This window comes from Bos mutus, chromosome 3, assembly GCF_027580195.1.
Source record: "Bos mutus isolate GX-2022 chromosome 3, NWIPB_WYAK_1.1, whole genome shotgun sequence".
NCBI classification, from domain to species: Eukaryota; Metazoa; Chordata; class Mammalia; order Artiodactyla; family Bovidae; genus Bos; species Bos mutus.
The window spans coordinates 46,821,375-46,840,298 of record NC_091619.1 but is presented as its reverse complement, the minus strand read 5'-3'; the positions used below and the strand labels follow the sequence as shown (position 1 = coordinate 46,840,298).

At 37.6% G+C, this 18,924-nt stretch overlaps 1 protein-coding gene across 4 annotated transcripts in view; it reads left to right on the top strand.

Moving 5' to 3' along the window:
- TLCD4 (TLC domain containing 4) overlaps positions 1–18,924 on the top strand; it is a 70,602-nt gene that overhangs the window by 38,874 nt on the left and 12,804 nt on the right. For all 4 annotated transcript variants that reach the window (XM_070367633.1, XM_070367632.1, XM_070367630.1 and 1 more), the window contains exon 6: positions 12,003–12,076. In XM_070367633.1, coding sequence (XP_070223734.1) covers positions 12,003–12,076 — 74 coding nt within the window. The remainder of the gene's footprint in view (positions 1–12,002; positions 12,077–18,924) is intronic.

Genomic DNA, 18,924 nt, shown 5'->3' with positions numbered 1-18,924 from the left:
AACTAAGGAGTTGAGGGGTAAGGAATAAGAATAAGAATATCCAGGGTAGATAGCTACCTAATTAAATACCACAAGTTGCAAGATTTAAATATATGAAACTATTTTTAAACATTCAAAGGACTTCCCTGGACCTTATCAACCTTGTATTTTTCTTTTCACAGAATTGTTGTAGGACCTTTAGGCAAAAAAATAATTTGATGCAATTTACATATTTAGAAAGATGAAGCTGGAGGTGATACGTAGGGGGAGAAAAGTTTTGTGTGGAAGGATCTCTTTGAGGAGGTTATTGGAGTAATGTAGATGATAGATTATGAAGAACTTAACTTTGGTGGTTTTATTAATGAGCAAATTCAGTTTAGTTCAGTTGCTCAGTTGTGTCCGACTCTGCAACGCCATGGACTGCAGCACGCCAGGCTTCCCTGTCCATCACCAACTCCTGGAGCTTGCTCAAACTCATGTCCATCGAGTCAGTGATGCCATCCAGCCATCTCATCCTCTGTCGTCCCCTTCTCCTCCTGCCTTCAATCTTTCCCAGAATCAGGGTCTTTTCAAATGAGTCAGTTCTTCACATCAGGTGGCTAAAGTATTGGAGTTTCAGCTTCAGCATCAGTCCTTCCAATGAATATTCAGGACTGATTTCCTTTAGGATTGACTGTTTTGATCTCCTTGCAGTCCAAGGGACTCTCAAGAGTCTTCTCCAACACTGCAGTTCAAAAGCATCAATTTTTCGGCGCTCAGCTTTCTTTACAGTCCAACTCTCACATCCATACATGACTATTGGAAGAACCATAGCTTTGACTAGGCAGAACTTTGTTGACAAAGTAATGTCTCTGCTTTTTAATATGCTGTCTAGGTTTGTCATAGCTTTTCTTCCAAGGAGCAAGTGTCTTTTAATTTCATGGCTGCAGTCACTACCTGCAATGATTTTGGAGCCCCCAAAAATAAAGTCTCTCGCTGTTTCCTTTGTTTCCCCATCTGTTTGCCGTGAGGAGATGGGATTGGATGCCATGATCTTGGTTTCCTGAATGTTGAGTTTTAAGTCAACTTTTTCACTCTTCTCTTTCACTTTCATCAAGAGGCTGTTTAGTTTTTTGCTTTCTGCAAAGGGTGGTATCATCTACAAATCTGAGGTTATTGATATTTCTCCTGGCAATCTAGATTCCAGCTTGTACTTCATCCAGCCCAGCATTTCACGTGATGTGCTCTGCATATAAGTTAAATAAGCAGGAAGAAATATCCATAATAATAAATAAGCAGGAAGAAATAATGAGGAAGAAACTAATCTAAAAGCAACATTGTAGTCAGTAGATCATGGTGACTAATTTAGATTTCAGAGAAAGAAGGGAAACAAGAGGGCAAAGTGACCCAGGGCACTAGAGGGGGAGACCCTAAAGGAAATGGGAGAACCAGTTTGGGCAGAAATGTGTTTGTATATTTCAGGTTTGTGGTGATACATGGTTATTCCAGGGGAAAAGGGCTCATATGCCATTAGAAATAAGAAGTGTCCTGTCGGTGCAGGGTAATCACAGTCAGGGACCCAAAGAAAGTCAGTCCTCTAAAAGAGGCAGAGGAGAACTTCAGAAGTGCAGAAAGAGAACCACAAAAGAATACATTTGGTAAACAGTGGTTAAGGCAACACTATAATTTAAAAAGCTATGATAAGAAATGTTGGTGCAGAGCTATTTGAAAAAATTAATTTGTTCGCTCATTTTTATTTGAGGATTAGGAAATATTGACAAGCAAAAAGAGAAGCTAATGCTCAATCTCACAACCCAGAGATAACTATTTATATTTGCTTAATCACCATTTACATGTAGGAATATATCCTATCTGTGTATATGAATAATTAAAAAATACTCTTCTGTATATGAATATATATTACAAAAATAGGATCAAACCCCAAAATTTAAAATTTGTTTTACATATTGAAGCATTGCATACAACAAAATAAGGTAATCTGTCAGAAAGCAAGGAACCTATCAAAGACTAATAGGGTTTTCTCAGAAGGACACCGGAACTAACACAATGGCTATCCCATTGGTTAAAAATGTGACAATTTGATCATCAGTTAGAATACTGACTTAGGCCAGTGAAACCCATTGACTCACAAGTTTTTAATTATATTAAAAAAAATGAAGGGAGGAAGAAAGCTGGGTGGTCCTTGCGTGAGGTCTCATGTGGGTGCTGTTAGGTAGCAGTTGAGACTGAATAATCTAAAGGCTTGACTGGATTGAAAGGGGCTCATTCAAGTAGCTGGTAGTTCATGCTAGTTCCCTGCTGGAACATCAGTAGGCTCTTTGCCTCAAGCTCCTGTATGTGGCCCCTCCATGTGTCTTGAGCGTCTCACAGCCTGGCTATTGTGTTCCAAGAGGGAGCATTTTAAGAGCAAATATTCTAACAGACCCAGGAGGAAGCTGCATGGCTCTTTGAGACCTAGCTGCCGAAGACCAGAACTTCATTTCCTCCGCGTTCCGGTGGTCAAATGAGTCACTGAGGCAGCCCAGATTCAAGGGGAGGAAAGTAAGACCCAAGCACATGATCTGAGGAACACTGTGCACATGCAGGAAGGGACAGAATTGATGGTGATCACTTAGGTGACTGTAAGCCACGTCTTAATTGGTCAGTGTTAGATACCATGTATTATCTTCTTGCTATGGTGGGTAAGAATTTAACTCTCTCACCTCTATCTCCTTTCCCTTCTTTCTTCCCATGTAGTTAAAGTAATTTGAGTTCCTCTCACAGTTTCTTTGAAAACTTTATAAACATTTTTATTTTGGGTTTGTAGCACCTCTTGATCCTTTCAGGTGAAGATGTTTATGCTTCTGTCCTTCCAGTTTCTGTCATTTGTATGTGAACTTTTGTATCACTAAGATTTAACAATATTTGCCTTATATTCTATAATCATATTGCATTTCAGTTGATTCTACACAGAGAAAATGAAGTGTTTCTTATAACTGTATTAAAATAGTTCCCTGAACAGCTAGGATTATTTTTCCTGTCTAATTTTTGCTTAGACTATTTGCCTTTTTTTTTCCTTGTAACATATGCCTTTATCATATATTTGAATTGTCCCATCTCTTCAGTCAAATTCCCCAGATACCTGCCCCTAGAGCTCTCCATTCTCCTGCCCTCTAGGTGTGCTTGTTAATGTCCCAGGCTTCCTGCCATTACTCTTCTGGTTTGAGGCCACTGCTTCTTTACCCCATATCTGTCTTGGTTTATTCACTCATGCTATAGTATATCCTCAAATATTTTCCAAGAAAGGGGGTAAAGGAGGTATACTCTTGAAATCTTCAGCAAGTTCTGAAAATGTTTTTATTTTCAGGCCATCTAGTTGCATCATTATCTCTGTGGATGGCATATAGATAAACAATCGTATTTAATCAGTTTTCTATCTTTATGTGTTTTTTAAGTTTTACTATTGTATATAACTTGCATAAACATTCTTATGTCTTCATATTTGTGCCTATACATAGTTATTTCAAAGGTTGGTTTTGTGGGGTTCCTGGGCAAATAGTATTTACATTTTTAAGGATAGTGACCTGTTCTACTAAAATTCTCTTTAGAAAGGTTACCCAGTGTCCTCCAAAGATGTATATGTGTATGTGATTGAATTGGTTAACATGTAGGAGTGTTATGTGTAAATGGTTCTTTTCATCAAGAGATTGGTTGGTTTTGTTGTTGCATCTGTTTGTTTTTGTCTTGTGAATGCTGGCAGTACATAGGGCTAAGGAACTCTGAGGAGGATAGGCCAGAATTTTTTGTGCAGAGTGGAACTGATACCTATGAAGAAGACAGACAGGTACTTGGACAGTCATTAAATATTTGAAGGGTTATAATATGAAAAGAGGGGCTTCCCTAGTGGCTCAGGCGGTAAAGAATCTGCCTGCATTGCAGGAGACCCATGCTCAATCCCTGGTTTGAGAAGATCCCCTAGAGAACAGAATGGCAACCCATTCCAGTATTCTTGCCTGGAGAATTCCATGGACAGAGGAGCTGGGTGAGCCGTAGTCTGTGGGTTTGCAAAAGAGTTGAACACAACTGAGTGACTAACACTTTCACTTTCATGTGAAAAAGTGATTTTGGATAGCCAGAATCTGGAATAGGACTAGTGGGTAGATGTCAAAGAGGATACAGATTAGTTCTGGAACTTTTGGAAAGCAGCTTTAGAAGATGCTACTCCTCTTAACACAGAGTTTTCCATGCTAAGGGGTAAACTGTAAGAACTTTTGTAGAAGGGATTTAAGAAATCTGTGGGTAACTGAAATAGGCAATCTTTAGAGGCCATCTCAATCTCACCACATTTTGATGGTCATAAGCATAAACTTGTCATGAAGAAGTAAGTTCAGCTTGGATGCAGTATAGTTGTACAAAGTGAGGTATAAAGTTGATACAACCTACTGGGCAAGTAAAACAGGTGAGTCTTCTCTTAGAAGTACTTATTTTCTTTTCCAGCATGAATATTTTTTCTGCAGCAATTAGAAAGTAACATTAACTACTTTTTGAGGAGTGATTATTGATATATAGTAAAATAGCAGTAGTGAACCTACATTTTTGTCCTAATTGTGATGATGATCTGTCTTTCCTATCATCTGTTCATTGTCATCATCTCAGGCATGGCCTTTAGTCTTGTGTAGTCATCCAGGGATCAATGACTAGAGTTGAAGGCTTGTACCTAGGCAGGAAAGAATACATCCTTTCAGAACTTGTTCAAACTTAATCTTCTTAATAGCTGTGGTAAGAAAAAGTACCTGGTTCTATTTCACTTTTAACCTTAAAAAAAGTGCTTTTTTGCAGTGCTTTTCTGTTTTAGTATTTTTCCTGTTTGCCATTAGTATGCATTGTGTCTTAGTCTCATATCAGCTCTGTCATAAGGATGGTATTCTGCTTGTTTTACACATGGAGAAACTGAGGTTTTGGTCTTCTTTGCCCAAGGTCACCCGGGAGAGCTACGGTTCAAATCTTGGTTTTCAGACCACAGGCCCATAATCATTCATTAACTATCCTTGCCTCCTTAAACTTAACTGCTTAATAATCATCATGAATTGCCCAAAGAGGATAATGTTTTGCAGACTTTCTAAGCAGTCAGTTAGCCTGTAAGTCTTCATGGAAATTCTATCATGAGTATTAGGATAAAGAGGTCATGGCATCCAGAGACCTCTCATCTGTCAGTTAACTGTAACTCTGTCATTCTGTTTTATAAAGTGATGAAGATCATGGTGGTGGCAGTGACAGCCATACACTCCTAACAACAGCTCTGGTACAAAGTATTCCTCATATTTCAAAGAGATCTGGAAATGGGGTTAGGGAAGTTCATCAGTAGACAAGAGGTCATGGGATGATGAGGGACTCTGCTTGTGTGCTCATTGAGAACCTGCTTCTAGCTCTTTTCCTTCTGATTGGTAGCTATTACATAGGTCTCAAGTTCCCCTACCTCTTTTAGTTGCCTGCCCACTTTTCCTGTCTTGCCTTCACTAACCTGAATGTATCAAGGTTTGGAGATTAATCATCTATCTTTTTTTGCTCGTAGCAAGTTTATGATAACCTCTAATGCTGCTCTACCGATCTCTTTAAAGAAATTGAAATTGAGATATTTTTCTGTTTTCATTTTCGGGTGGAATACTAATGTTCTCATCAGGGTGCAGTGACCCGCTCAGAAATAGGTCCGAAGGACTCTTTTAGGATTTTGATTTTGGAGGTGATTCTCCTTTACACTGGTTAGCAGGCGAGGCTCAACTCAGGAAACAAAGCCAGGCGCTGCACTAAGCTTTATAGATAGAACAGTAAATGAGAAACAGGGGATGTAGGTATTTGCAGGAGGCTAAGTACAATAACAGACAGGAAGGGGTCAGAAGAAACTTTTCTAGTGGAATGTATCAGGTCCACCTAGATAATAGTTGCAGGTTTTGATGAGGGCTTTTGTAAATCTTCCCTAATTATGATTTCAGAGAAGTAGGGAGCTAGTTTCCTTAGGACTTCAATCTCTAGGTAGGACAGTAGCTCTTTAACACTAGTGTATATGGGAATCAACTAGAGGACCTGTTAAAACTAGATAATTGGTGTCACCCCCAGGGCTACTAATTCAGTAGGTCTGGGATGGGGTCCAAGAATAAAATATGCAAATTTAGCAAGTTCCTGGGAAATGCTAATGCTGCTAGTCTGGGAACCACATTTTGAGAATCTTTGGCTTCCAACTAACTGATTCTCTTTAGAAAGAGGTAAGAGAAGTTAAGAGAAAGGTCAGGATGTTATGCCCATTTTTTTCAAAGAAAATCTAGAGGAAATTTTTCGAAATGTGAAAAATTTGTATTTTGGCCATATTTAGATAAAAACAATGTACCAAAAATACTATTTTTACTAGTAACTTTTAATACTTAAAGAATATCATAAAGTCAGGTTTAACCTGATATTTGATATTTGATTAATAGGTATTTTTAATTCTGTTCCAAATCGAAAGGAGTTGGAAGAAGTAATCTTTTAAACTCTCAAAAAAGTCTTAGACATAGTATATGTCATGAACGTATTTTTTTGTTTTTAAAAAGTTAACTAGAGAGTAATTCATAGAATTCTCTTTTAAGGTTTAAGATTAAGGGTATTGCTACTATTATCATTTCAGTATTTTACATGACTATGAGGTGTCTTTTAAATATTTTTGAAGTTGCATAAAATTCAAATTAAACAAAAATAAATTTTAGAATTGGATCTCATCTTTGGAAAAACTGTTTATTTGAAAGACACAGTGAGTAATTAAGCAAGGATTTTGACTGACCGTAGGAGCACGTTAACTCACAGTACAGCAGTATGGACTATCATATTCTCTAAACATTGGATACACTTTTCTAGAATAGCATAGACTTAAAAAAACTAATCAAAGAAGAAGAAAATCATTAAGAATAATGGATTGAATGAGGAGCTGCCTTTAACTGAGGAGGGAAAGGCAATGTTATGAATGAGAGAATTTATCTTTAAGAAAAGTAGGAAATGTTTATTATATATCTGAATCTATTATAATGAAAGATTATACGAGTAAAAATATTTCCAAGATTTTTACATCTGGTTCAAGTAACAATCTTACTAAAATAACTTTTTTCATTTCATTTTCTGTCCTCTGTGGCCCCAGTCATATTGTTTGTAGCTTTATACTATTTGCAAGGCTTTTCTCCCTTAACCTATTCACTACAGAATTCAACTATGGAAGGAGAGAAAAGAAGAGCATTTCAACTTCAGAATTTTATTTGAATGGTTTGTCATTGAATACAATTTCTTATTTTTCTGACCTTTTCTTAATTTAACTATTCTGACCACTTCTTTTGAAAAAACTCACCTAAACTTGAAACAAATCACTCAAACTAAAAATAAGCCCACAAACTATCCAGGAACCTGGAATATGAGTGAAATTTTTTCTCCTTTTCTCTTTAAAGTGCTTTTTTTTTTTTTTCCTGCTGGATGACTTAAGAGAGGCAAGATGCTTGTTCTTTATTCATTTCCACATCTCCTAGCTGGGAATGTGATTCCTATTACATATTAAAATGAAAACATTCACCTGCCATTTGGAATTCATTATAATAAAATTCATAATAAAATAAAGTTAGGAGTGGCCTGCCTATGTCTATCCTGGTTTTACCATTTTACCATCAAAAATCCTACATCTCATGAAACCCCTCCCTGTGATGCAAAAAAATCATGGCAACCATGATTTGCAGTTCTCAATAATGGTTCATTTGTTGTCACATCACTCTGAATGATGCAACTTAAGTGTGTTGTAATCATGAACCATAACAGTCATCCTTGACTTTGCCCATTGGATTAATGCTGTATTTTTTTGAAACAGTGTTAGCTTAATTTATTAGCACTGTACATATTGTGACCGTTTTTTCTAAGAGTAGATAATGAAAATGACAACAGTTATGATACCACCAAACTGCCACAAGCATGACCAAGAAAGAAGGTTATAGTAGTTTTTATATATGGAAATATACATAGTATATATTATTGTGTATAGTGATATGTTATCATAGATGGATAGAAAAACAATTAGGAAGTTGGATAACCAAGGCAGAACATACTGCACAATATGCATAAAAGAATTTTGAGTTGAATTGTGTCCCCTGCCCCACCCTCACCTCAAATGTATATGTTGAAATCCTAATCCCCAGTACTTCAGAATATGACCTAATTTGGAAATAGGGTCATTACAGAGATAATTAGTTAAGTGAAAATCAGGCAAACTTGAGTAGTATTGGTCCTTAATCCAATATGATTGGTGTCCTCATGAAAAGGGGATTTGGTCACCAACATGCACACAAGGAAAACGTCATATGAAGATTGGAGCTGAGCTGCCAGAAACCAAGGAATGGTTAGAATCTAGGAGAAAGGTCTAAAATAACTTCTTCCCTAAAACATTCAGAAGGAGCATGGCCCTGTTGATCCTTGGTCTTGGACTTCTGGCCTCTAGAACTGTAAGATAATACATTTTTGTTGTTTAAGGCATTCAGTTTGCAGTACTTAGCTATGGCAGCCCTAGCCACCAACACAGGCCTGCTGGAGAAGAGGATGTAAAAGCACCTGAAGAGACCAAATCTCGCAGGTCTGGAATAATACAGGCAGATACATCTTAATCTGTGCTTTTCTCATCTTGCAAAAAGACACCAATGCTCAAATGAAAATAGCAGGCATTGACTTAGCTTGGATACTCCACATGAATGTACACATTTTATCCCCTTGATTGCTCTGTGAAACTGAGTAAAGCTGGATTTCCTGATTCAGAAGGTGCAACTAAAATATTCTGTAGGTGAAAGAAGGGGGAAATTTTGGTAACAGATGTGATGGCTTCTTATATAGAGCTGATTTGTCAGATCTTACCAATGATCATTCTTTCTGCAGTATATCAAATGATTTATTGAATCACAGCAACAAAAAGGTGTCCCCCTCCATCTTTGGTATTTTGATTTGAAAAATGGATTTTCAAACTGAATTTTTGATTTCTGTGAAGATTATAAAGAAACCACATAAAACATGAAAATTGTTGATATATAAAAACAAGTTAGATTTTGCTCATCTATCTACATTTTATAGCAGACAGTACTATTGTCAACTTTGGCAAATTTCATTCAGTCTATAAACTTCTTACCAAGGAAAGTGAAAAGATATTTCCTGCTAGATGTCTTCTACATCTTGTATACAATCCTGTTAGAGGAACGTGATTTGCTTACCTGTGACACTGAAGCTTTCATAATGAAAGTTCTTGTTCATCTTTCATTTACTCAAAACCTGAAGAAACACTTAATGAGATATTTGACTTTATGGAGATGGAAGGAGATAACCTTTGTGGACAAGAGCCTACAAGTAGCTATGACTGCTGCCAGCAAATGTTGGTCTGCTCTGCAAGCATATGTTCAGAGTGTGAGGCAAGAGGAATGTCCTTTAGTTTGGAAATAGATTGAGGATGAGAATGCATAAAAATGTTGCAGTGAAACGGATATTTATGTACTGGTTCTCCAAAATGATGATAGTTGAAGAGGCCATAAGGAGCTAGAAAATGGTGAACTATCAGTCCCTGCATCGTTTGATGTTATGTGCAGATTGTGAAATTGCATACAACGAAATGAGAAAACTTATGCAGTGAAATACTGGCTCAGGTTTTTGGAAATAAGACTGCCTCAGAACTCAAAAATGTTACCAGAGAAGAGTAGCTTCATTAAATAGAATTTTTTTATACTAAAACTATAACTTACTGGAATTCATTGAGTATGCTCTAGGGTATCTTAAAATGATATGTGTTTTAGACATTTTAGAAATAGATGGCATATATGATGAATTTATGCATACAAATGATCTTGCAAACTGCTGGTCTACCAGAACAAGCCTGTAGCTACAAAGTGAATGGATATTGTTAGAGAGCTGGAAACTGAATTCTTATAACTCTAAAAGCCTGCTATTGCTAATAAGTACATTTTTATGTATTTTATGCTTAAACAACTTTATTGAGAAAATATTTAGCTTGAGATCATCATATTTGACTGATACCAGTAATGTGGACCTCTAAGAGCACAGTTAGAAGTCAAAGTAAATTTTGTATTTAACTGTAGTTGTTTTAATCCTGCAAAAGATAAGGATATCCTAAAGGCTGCAGACATTTCAGAAAGGTACTATTGGAAAAGGAGATAAAGAGTGAAAATATCCTACTATGTCATGGATAAAAAGATATAATTTTTTTTATTAAATATGGGTAACAACTGTTTAGTCCTATTGTATTTGCATTCTTCTTTTAAAAAGTCTTACATTTATGCTTCTGAAAACATTATATAATCTACTAAATTTCAATATCAAAGAGAAACAAAAGATCAGAAACATTATAAAAATATATTTTTCCACAATTTGATTTGTTTGATTAGCCCCACTATTAATTACTAGTTACTGATATTAACTAGTTCTATTATTTAAATAAAAGCATTTACTGTAACAGAAAAGTAAATAGTGCAGAATAATATAGAATCTCAAATTCACACATATTTCTGTGTTAACGTAACAACACATGTGGATAGTTATTTCCCATGGATTGTCATGTGTTTTTGAACTGCTGTGGCTGTGTCCAGTCACCTCTAAAATGTTGACGATCATCTTCCCCATTACCTTCCACATGCACAGACTCATCTTGGCTATTGTCTTCATCTCTCTGTTGTCCTTTCTTCTTCCTCATAACCCATTTCAGTTTCACTAAGGACAGCGAGTTTGAGATGATGAAAAATTTTAGTTTTAGATTTGTCTTGGAAAAACTAATTCTTGCAACCCAGCTCTCAATGTATAACCCCTAAAATAACTTACATAGAGAAGAACTGAGACTCTTCAAATAACAAGTCCCATTCATTATCATTTTCTAAAATATTGCTTTATATTGTTCCCATTTGGAAGGCAGTGTGCTATAAACAGTGGGAAAAATGTTTCTGAAGTTGTATATCTCATGTTTTGAGGGCATGCATGCTAAGTCATTTCAGTCGTGTCTGACTCTTTTGCAAGCCTATGGACTCCAGCCTTCCAGGTTCCTCTGTCCATGGGATTCTCCAGGCAAGAATAATGGAGTGGGTTGCCATGCCCTCCTCCAGGGCATCTTCCCAACTTTGAAATAAACCCATGTCCCTTATGTCTCCTGCATTGACAGGCAGGTTCTTTACCACTAGCACCATCTGGGAACATTTTGAGGGCAGGTGGAACTATTTCTTTTGGTGTATAATCATAATTCTGATTTAATTGGAAGTGCTATAATGATTCCATTAACCTAGTAACACTTTTAAAATTACATAACATTTTTGGAATGTATACTTTTGGTTTTATTTCTAATGGTTATTAACAGTATTATACTTTTCTTGTTATTAAATTAGTGAAATGTACTAAGCATTATGTTTCTAAATTCAGAAAGGTCCCCAAAGTATGTGTTTTAGCTATAGGATCTTCTGATTGACAAATATATTTTTCAGGTCAAATATGATAGATAAGGTTTAACATGTGTTGTTACATTTGGCAAGTGTGTGTCTGCTCATAGGCTTTTATTGTTATTTAGGAAGTGAAGCACACTCTGGAAATTTTTAAGGTGTGTCTAATGGATATAAAACTACATTCCTATTAGATATTTAATTCCTATAAAATTACTCAACTTTTGAAATTCACACTACCATGATCATTATTTCTATGGTAATTTGAGAACGCTGTTACTCATGGCTATTTGCAGAATTCATTAGTTCAGCATGAGACTACTGCTTGAAATCTGTCTGAGTGAACATTATGTACGTAAATGAACATAAGTGTGCAATATGTTGTCTTTAAAAAATACTGTAGAATTCTAATGACATTTCTAAGTTTTCATAAAGAAGATCACTTTAGCAGACTTGGTTTGTGTTTATATTGATCATTGTTTTATGCCAAGAAGCTGTTGAATGTCTCTTCAATGATTGGAGATTTTGATAAGAATGTTAACCCTGACATGATGTTTTATATTTATCACCCAGAATGATGGTGTGCTGGTGTATGTTGGGAATTTCCGCCTGCTTGCAGAACTTTCCAGCCCTTTTGTGAATCAGCGGTAGGTTACTGATATCATTAATTATTTTATACTTGGGTTGTTTAGTTTAGGGAAATGTTTTCCTCAAGATCCTAGCTATAAAAATGAGAATATGTGATATGAATTATCACCATTGTACAAATGAGGAAATTGAGCCTTGGAAAGGTGAAGGAAACTAAGCCAAGATTGGTGGTGACCCTGGCTCTTGAACCCAGCTCCCTTTGTGGTATAACAATACTTTGTTTTACTGGATTTATCTTGGGTCCAGTGAATATCCCTGATACCAACTTCCTCCTGTTCCCAAATTTTGATACCAACATTATGTTGTCCCTCTTTTAAAAGAATCTTTTAATTTTAGATTTACAGAAAAGTCACAAAAATTACACAAAAACTCCCACATACCCTTCACCTAGTTTCCCCTTTTGTTAATATCTTACATTATTATCTTACATGGAACATTTGTCAAAACTAAGCCAGCATTGACTCATTATTACTAAGTAAACTCCAGACTGTTGGATTCCCCGAGTTTTTCTATTAGTGTCTTCCTTTTGTTCTGTGATTCAATCCAGGCTGCCACGTTGCATTTAGTTGTCAGTCTTCCTCCCCGATCTACCCTGGTCTGTAACAGATTCTTAGTCTTTCCTTGTTTTTCATGACCTTAACATTGTTAAAGGATACTCTCCAGTTATTTTGTAGAATCCTGCAGTCTAGATTTACCTGTTTTTCTCATGACTAGGCAAAGGTTATAGGTTTTTGAAAGGAGTCCTATAGAGGTGAAGTGCCCTTCTTGTCACTTAAAAGCTGGCTTAAAACTAGCTGGCTTAAAACTCAGCATTTAAAAAATGAAGATCATGGCATCCAGTCCCATCACTTCATAGCAAATAGATGGGAAAACAATGGAAACAGTGACAGACTTTATTTTGGGGGACTCCAAAATCACTGCAGATGGTGACTGTAGCCGTGAAATTAAAAGACACTTACTCCTTGGAAGAAAAGGTATGACAAACCTTGACAGCATATTAAAAAGCAGAGACATTACTTTGCCAACAAAGGTCCATCTAGTCAAGGCTATGGTTTTTCCAGTAGTCATGTGTGGATGTAACAGTTGGACTATAAAGAAATCTGCATGCCGAAGAATTGATGCTTTTGAACTGTAGTGTTGGAGAAGACTCTTGAAAGTCCTTTGGACTGCAAGGTGATCCAACCAGTCCATCCTAAAGGAGATCAGTCCTTAATACTCATGGGAAGGACTGATGCTGAAGCTGAAATGCCGATACTTTAGCTACCTGATGCGAAGAACCGACTCATTTGAAAAGACCCTGATGCTGGGAAAGATTGAGGGCAGGAGAAGGGGATGACAGAGGATGAGATGGTTGGATGGCATCACTGACTCGATGGACATGAGTCTGAGCGAGCTTGGAGAGTTGGTGATGGACAGGGAAGCCTGGCGTGCTGCAGTCCATGGGGCTGCAAGGAGTCAGACACGACTGAGTGACTGAACTGAACTGCCCTTGTCACATATCAGGAGCTGTATGATATCCATGTGACATCACTGGGGGTGTGAATGTCCACCGTGTGGTTGAGGTGGTGTTTGACAAGTTTCTCTGCTGTGAAGTTTTTCCTTTTCCTTATTCTCTTCTTTGAAAGCAAGGCACGAAGTATGTAACCCATTCTGGGGAGAAATTAAGCTCCATCTCCTGGAGGGAGGTAGTTGTCTCCCTACCTCTCATTTTGACAATGGCTTTATTATTTCTTACCATTTATCATTTCTTACCATTATCTTGTCATTTAACAGGGTCTGCTGTAATTTTTTCTGTGTGATGTTTAGCTGCTCCTTTCATTCCATACGCATGGTCCTAGTTTAGGGCCGTTAGGATCTCGTGGGTGATTGATAGCGGTCTAACTGACTTCCTGACTCTCCATTCACCCACTCTCCAGTCCTTTCCTCATAGTGCCTCCAAGTCATCTTTCTCTTGTCCCACTTTCAGTGCCTTACTTTCTTACTAAATGCTGTGTCTTCTTTAGAGTCTTCTCTGAACTTTTGAAGCTCTCTGTGATGTGCTCCATGTCTCCAGCCTAATTTCTTACCACTCATTAGAGTTAGTTTTATACCTTTAAACTGTCTCATGCACCTGTGGATTTTTCTCACGTTTCCTCCTTTATTCATATCCTCCATTTTCCCTCCGTCTTTGAAAAATTTGCCTATCTTTCAAGTTTTAGGTCAAAGTCCCAAACCCAGGGAAAGCTCCCACGATTACATGTAGCTTTTTGTATCTTAGTGCAAAGATACCTCAGAGAATTGAGAGTCAAATCAGACTCATGTGCATTAGGGAGCTTACCCTGTATCAAGCCTTACTAATAATCCCAAGGATACAAGTAATCATGAGACACTGGCAAAGCATGATAATGTTCAGGACCATCAGCAAGGCTCCCTAAGTTTTTTTTGCATTGGGCACGTTCTGGAATGAGGTTACCTATGAGGTCTCTAAGTGATATGTATGGTTCATATTGCTGACATAAAGTAGCTGTCTTGGTTATGAAATATCTCCATTTAATATTCAAATAGTTACATAGATTATGTAACCTTCCGCAGGGAGGTCAGACCCCATATATCTGTATACTCTAGGTTCATTTATTATAAGCAACTGTAGACTACATGTATCCTAAAAGCATTCCAAGGATGAAGACTCTTCTGCTGCAAATACCATCATTATGCTTACCAAGCAGTTAGCCTCATCACTTGTTTTTTTTGCCAAAGGTGGGAACGATGGTCCTTCCACACCCAAACAGAAGAAATTAGATTACATATCTGCTGCTTAAACTTTTCTTTCCCAGATAATTATGTACTGTCTTATTTTGTTTGTCAGTGTTTCATATGTTTTAATTTTTATTTCTTCAAGAAGACGCTAAGTTCTTTAGCCTTGGCCATTTGAAAATTTTAAAATAAGAGTTCTTCCGCAATTTTTAAAGACTCTGATGACGTGAAAGTATAGAGAGCAAAGAACATGTTCTTTGAAGGCAGGAGACCTGGATTCAAATCCAAGCTGCCCCGCTTCCCACTGTATGTAAGTGGAAAATTGTCTCATCTTTCTGGGCCTCTGTTGTTTTTGTTTTTTTACCTATAAAATGGGGATAATGATCCCTATCGGCCTTACAGTTTATTGTGAAGATTCTTTGTGGTTGTATGTTTGGTTGTATATTTACTTACATGTGTAAAGCACCTGACCTAGTGCTTTTCATTCACTACATATGCAACAAGTGCTAAATGTAGTGTAGATTCAATATGCTGAAATCTAGTCAACACTGGAAGTGCGTAGTTTATGTTTGCCTTCTCTACTTGGTTGTATCTTTTTTGTTCTTTAATGCATTAAAACTAGGCTTCCTCTTCTGTCATTTTGCTAGAATGATTTCCTTAGAGGTACCAATGACTTGCATGTGCGAAATCCAGTGAACACTGTTTGGTGCCTGTCTCATTGCATCTCCCTGTGGACTTGATACTGTTGGCCGTCTCCTTCTAATGCCACAGCTCCCCTTCTCTTTCATGACACCACACTGGTTCTTGCAGTGCTCTGGCCATCCTGTCTCAGTCTTTTATGTAATAGTTCCTAAAATGCCGGTGTTCCTCTGGGCCCACTGACCTTCTTCGTGCTTTCCCCTGAGTGAATTGTGCTTTCAAGGTTTCAGCTATTACCCATTTGCTCAGTGTGGCGTAATGAACTATGTCAGAATTTTAGAATCATAGAAACTCAAGTTGCAATTTAACCTTGCCACTTACTTGCTCTGACCTTGGCCAAGTTATGTAATGTTCCTGTACTGCAGTTGCTTTATCTATAAAAAAGCATATTTAATATTGCTTACTTCTTTTCATTGTAGTCAAGTGTTTTCTTCTCCCAGGTGGCACATCAGAATCCACACGTCTGAAATAGAATACAACACATTTCCCTCTGTGTTCTCTTACATGCTCCTGTTCAGCTTGTGACCTGGCCATTCTCTCCGTTATCTCTGCTCAGCATGTGGGAATCCTCTTTGACTGTTTCTCCCTCACCTGTATTTGGTGCATCCCAGGCCCTGCCACATCACCTCCTAAATGGTTCTTGCCTTGGCCACCTCCTCTTCATCTCTGCTGTCAGTGCCCTAGCTCATCATCTCTTGTCTGGGCTCCTAAACTAGCTGGTATACCTGTACTGTCCAGTAGAGGAGCCACAAGCCACACATGTGACTATTTATATTTAATTAAAATGAAATGAAATTAAAAATTCAGTTCTTTAGCATGACTTGTAAGATTTCCAGTGCGTCATAGCCCTGTGTGTCTACAGAAATGAGTAGAACATCTGTGGACCATTTCATTACTGCAGAAAGTTCCTTTGAACAGTGCTCTTTTAGACTGGAGTCGGCAAACTAAGACTTGAAGGCCAAACCTGCTGCCTGTTTCTACAAATAAAGCTTTACTGGGGCCCAGCCTAGTGTGTTTGTTTACCATGGCTGCTTTCCCATGACAGCGGCCAAGTTGATTAGTTGTAACAGATATGGTATGGCTTCCAGAGCCCCTTGCTTTGTGTTCACTCTCTGGCTTTTTAGGGAAGAAGTTTACTGATTTCTGCTCTAGGCAGTCTGCCTGTCTCTAGTCCTGTTCCCCTTTCCTTCTCTGCTGTATTATTACCTTCCACGGTGATCTCCACACAAAAATGAGCACGTACCGCCCCCCTGGTTAGATCCTCTGAGTGATTCCTCTGCTTCCAGGATAAACTCTGAGCTCTGTAATGTGACATAGAAAGCTCTGCAGGTAGAGCTGTCTTCTTTCTTTATGCCGTATTCCCCTCAAATTCTTCTTTTGCCCCACTGTCCCTATGCTGGAAAGGTCTCCTGGATCCTTGCTCTTTCTTTACAAGTCAGCCCAAGAGTTGTTGTACTGAGCACAACAAGAAACCCCATGTCTTCCAGGCTGGGTTGTGTGTCCCTTACTTGTGTGGCACAATAGCAACACACAGTTTTAGCATTATGATTAATTATTGTAAAGTAAACTTTTTCTTTTTACTTATCTCTGTGTTTTGTTAGGTCAACAGCCAAACTTTGTTGAATTTTGCATCGTCCAGTGTCCTCCTGTTGTCTGGTACTTAGTAGCCATTTAATTGCTTTTTGAATTAATGGTTCCCAAGAGGTGATCAGTTTAGCTTTAGCAATATCTGTATCTTGACAGTGATTCGGATTTGAGATTTTAAAGCAGGAGGAACTTATCTTTGACACTTAAAGGAACTTTAATGTTTTTGTTTGAAACTCTTTTTGAGAAATCATAATATTAGAGATAATATAACTTATTCTTTAATTTTATAGTAAAAAGCTATGCTCCACCTTTATTTAAAATCTTTGAGTCTTGAAGAAATTAAGGACTGAGAAATGGGGTTGGAATATGAGCTAGAAATGGTATAGTGGAGCAGCAAGGAGATTATAATGACATTTTCCATAGTTTTTTCCTTTGGTTTGTGATATTTTTGTTCTCTTCATTCCTCCTGAACTTAAAATATCTCTGGGACCCTGTAGGTTTCCCAGAGCTCACACTTGTGACTCTCAACTCCTAAAATTCACCAAACCAGTACCTTGTTGGTGGATAGATTCTTGGTTCCCATCCTCTTTTTTCCTTTCTTTGTCTATCTGAAAGTAGTTCTGGCTCATCTTTCCAAATGTGAATTATACCCACTAATACCTTGTTTTTACACTGAGTGTGCTTAGTACCACACAGTGCATAATTCATTCCTAGGAAACTTGAAAAGTCCATGTGCATTTAGAAGAACAGAGGGAGGAGGAAGTGCTAAATGGTCAAAGATAGATTTTTCTGTATGGAGTTGGGGAGGGTTACAAGCACATACAGTCTATCATCTTTTCTCCTATACCCATCTGAGTAATAGCTGTGGCTGGTGGGGAAAGACAGTGTGTTCCCACTCTCCTTCCTTCCCCCAAGCATATCTTCTGCTTCCTCCTGTTCCTCTCCCTCTCAACATCAATACATATATTCAAAAACTGTTAGCCTATATATGTTGGAATGAAGGAGTGTTCTACTTAGGTAAAAAGAGGTACATTCCAAAAACATAAGGGGTTCTTCTGACGTGAGGAAGAGAAAAACAATTATATAAATATTATTTTATCCTAAAAATTAATACATGAGTTCTTTCCTGTGAAAGAGACTGGCTTAAAGATCAGGCACCAGTCACATGGAGAAACTGGCTGAAGGTAAATGCGATGATTGTACAGTAAAGCCAAAGCACATGTTCTTAAAGTCCAGATTTGTAGATAATCACCTTTCCAGACAACCAAAAATTTGGAAAATGTGTAAAGTGCTGGAGAATAGGAAACAGTCTAGGCTAAATACAATCTAGGAGTTATGAGATCAAAGAGAAAAGGCTAGAAATATAGGGTTACAGGAGACCAGTTGGGTTATTGCATTCATCTAGGTAAGAGACACCAATGACAAAAATTATAATGGCAACAGGTGTAATGGAATAAGTTGGAAGAGGATTAGGAAGAATCTTAGGAGATAAGATGAATAGGGCTTGGTTCAAGACTAGGAACAGTCTAGGGTGACTCCAGGTTTCTGACTTGGCTAAGTTGATGATGATCCCATTGATTAATATTGGGAGATTTCTGTGGTAGTGGTCATGGAGGAAAGGGAGATTAAGCAAAGAGTAGGGTATTGGTTTTAGGTGTGCTGGGTTTGAGGCATATTTGAGAATGTGTGATTTGTCAGGTAAGGATGCTCAGCAATAACTGAGAAATATGGAACTACAAGTAGAATATAAGAGAGAACTTGAAGCCAGAGATTTGTGTCAGGGTGTTTGAGCCTTTGAGGAGGAAAATGTTTTCCTCTACTAGTTTTG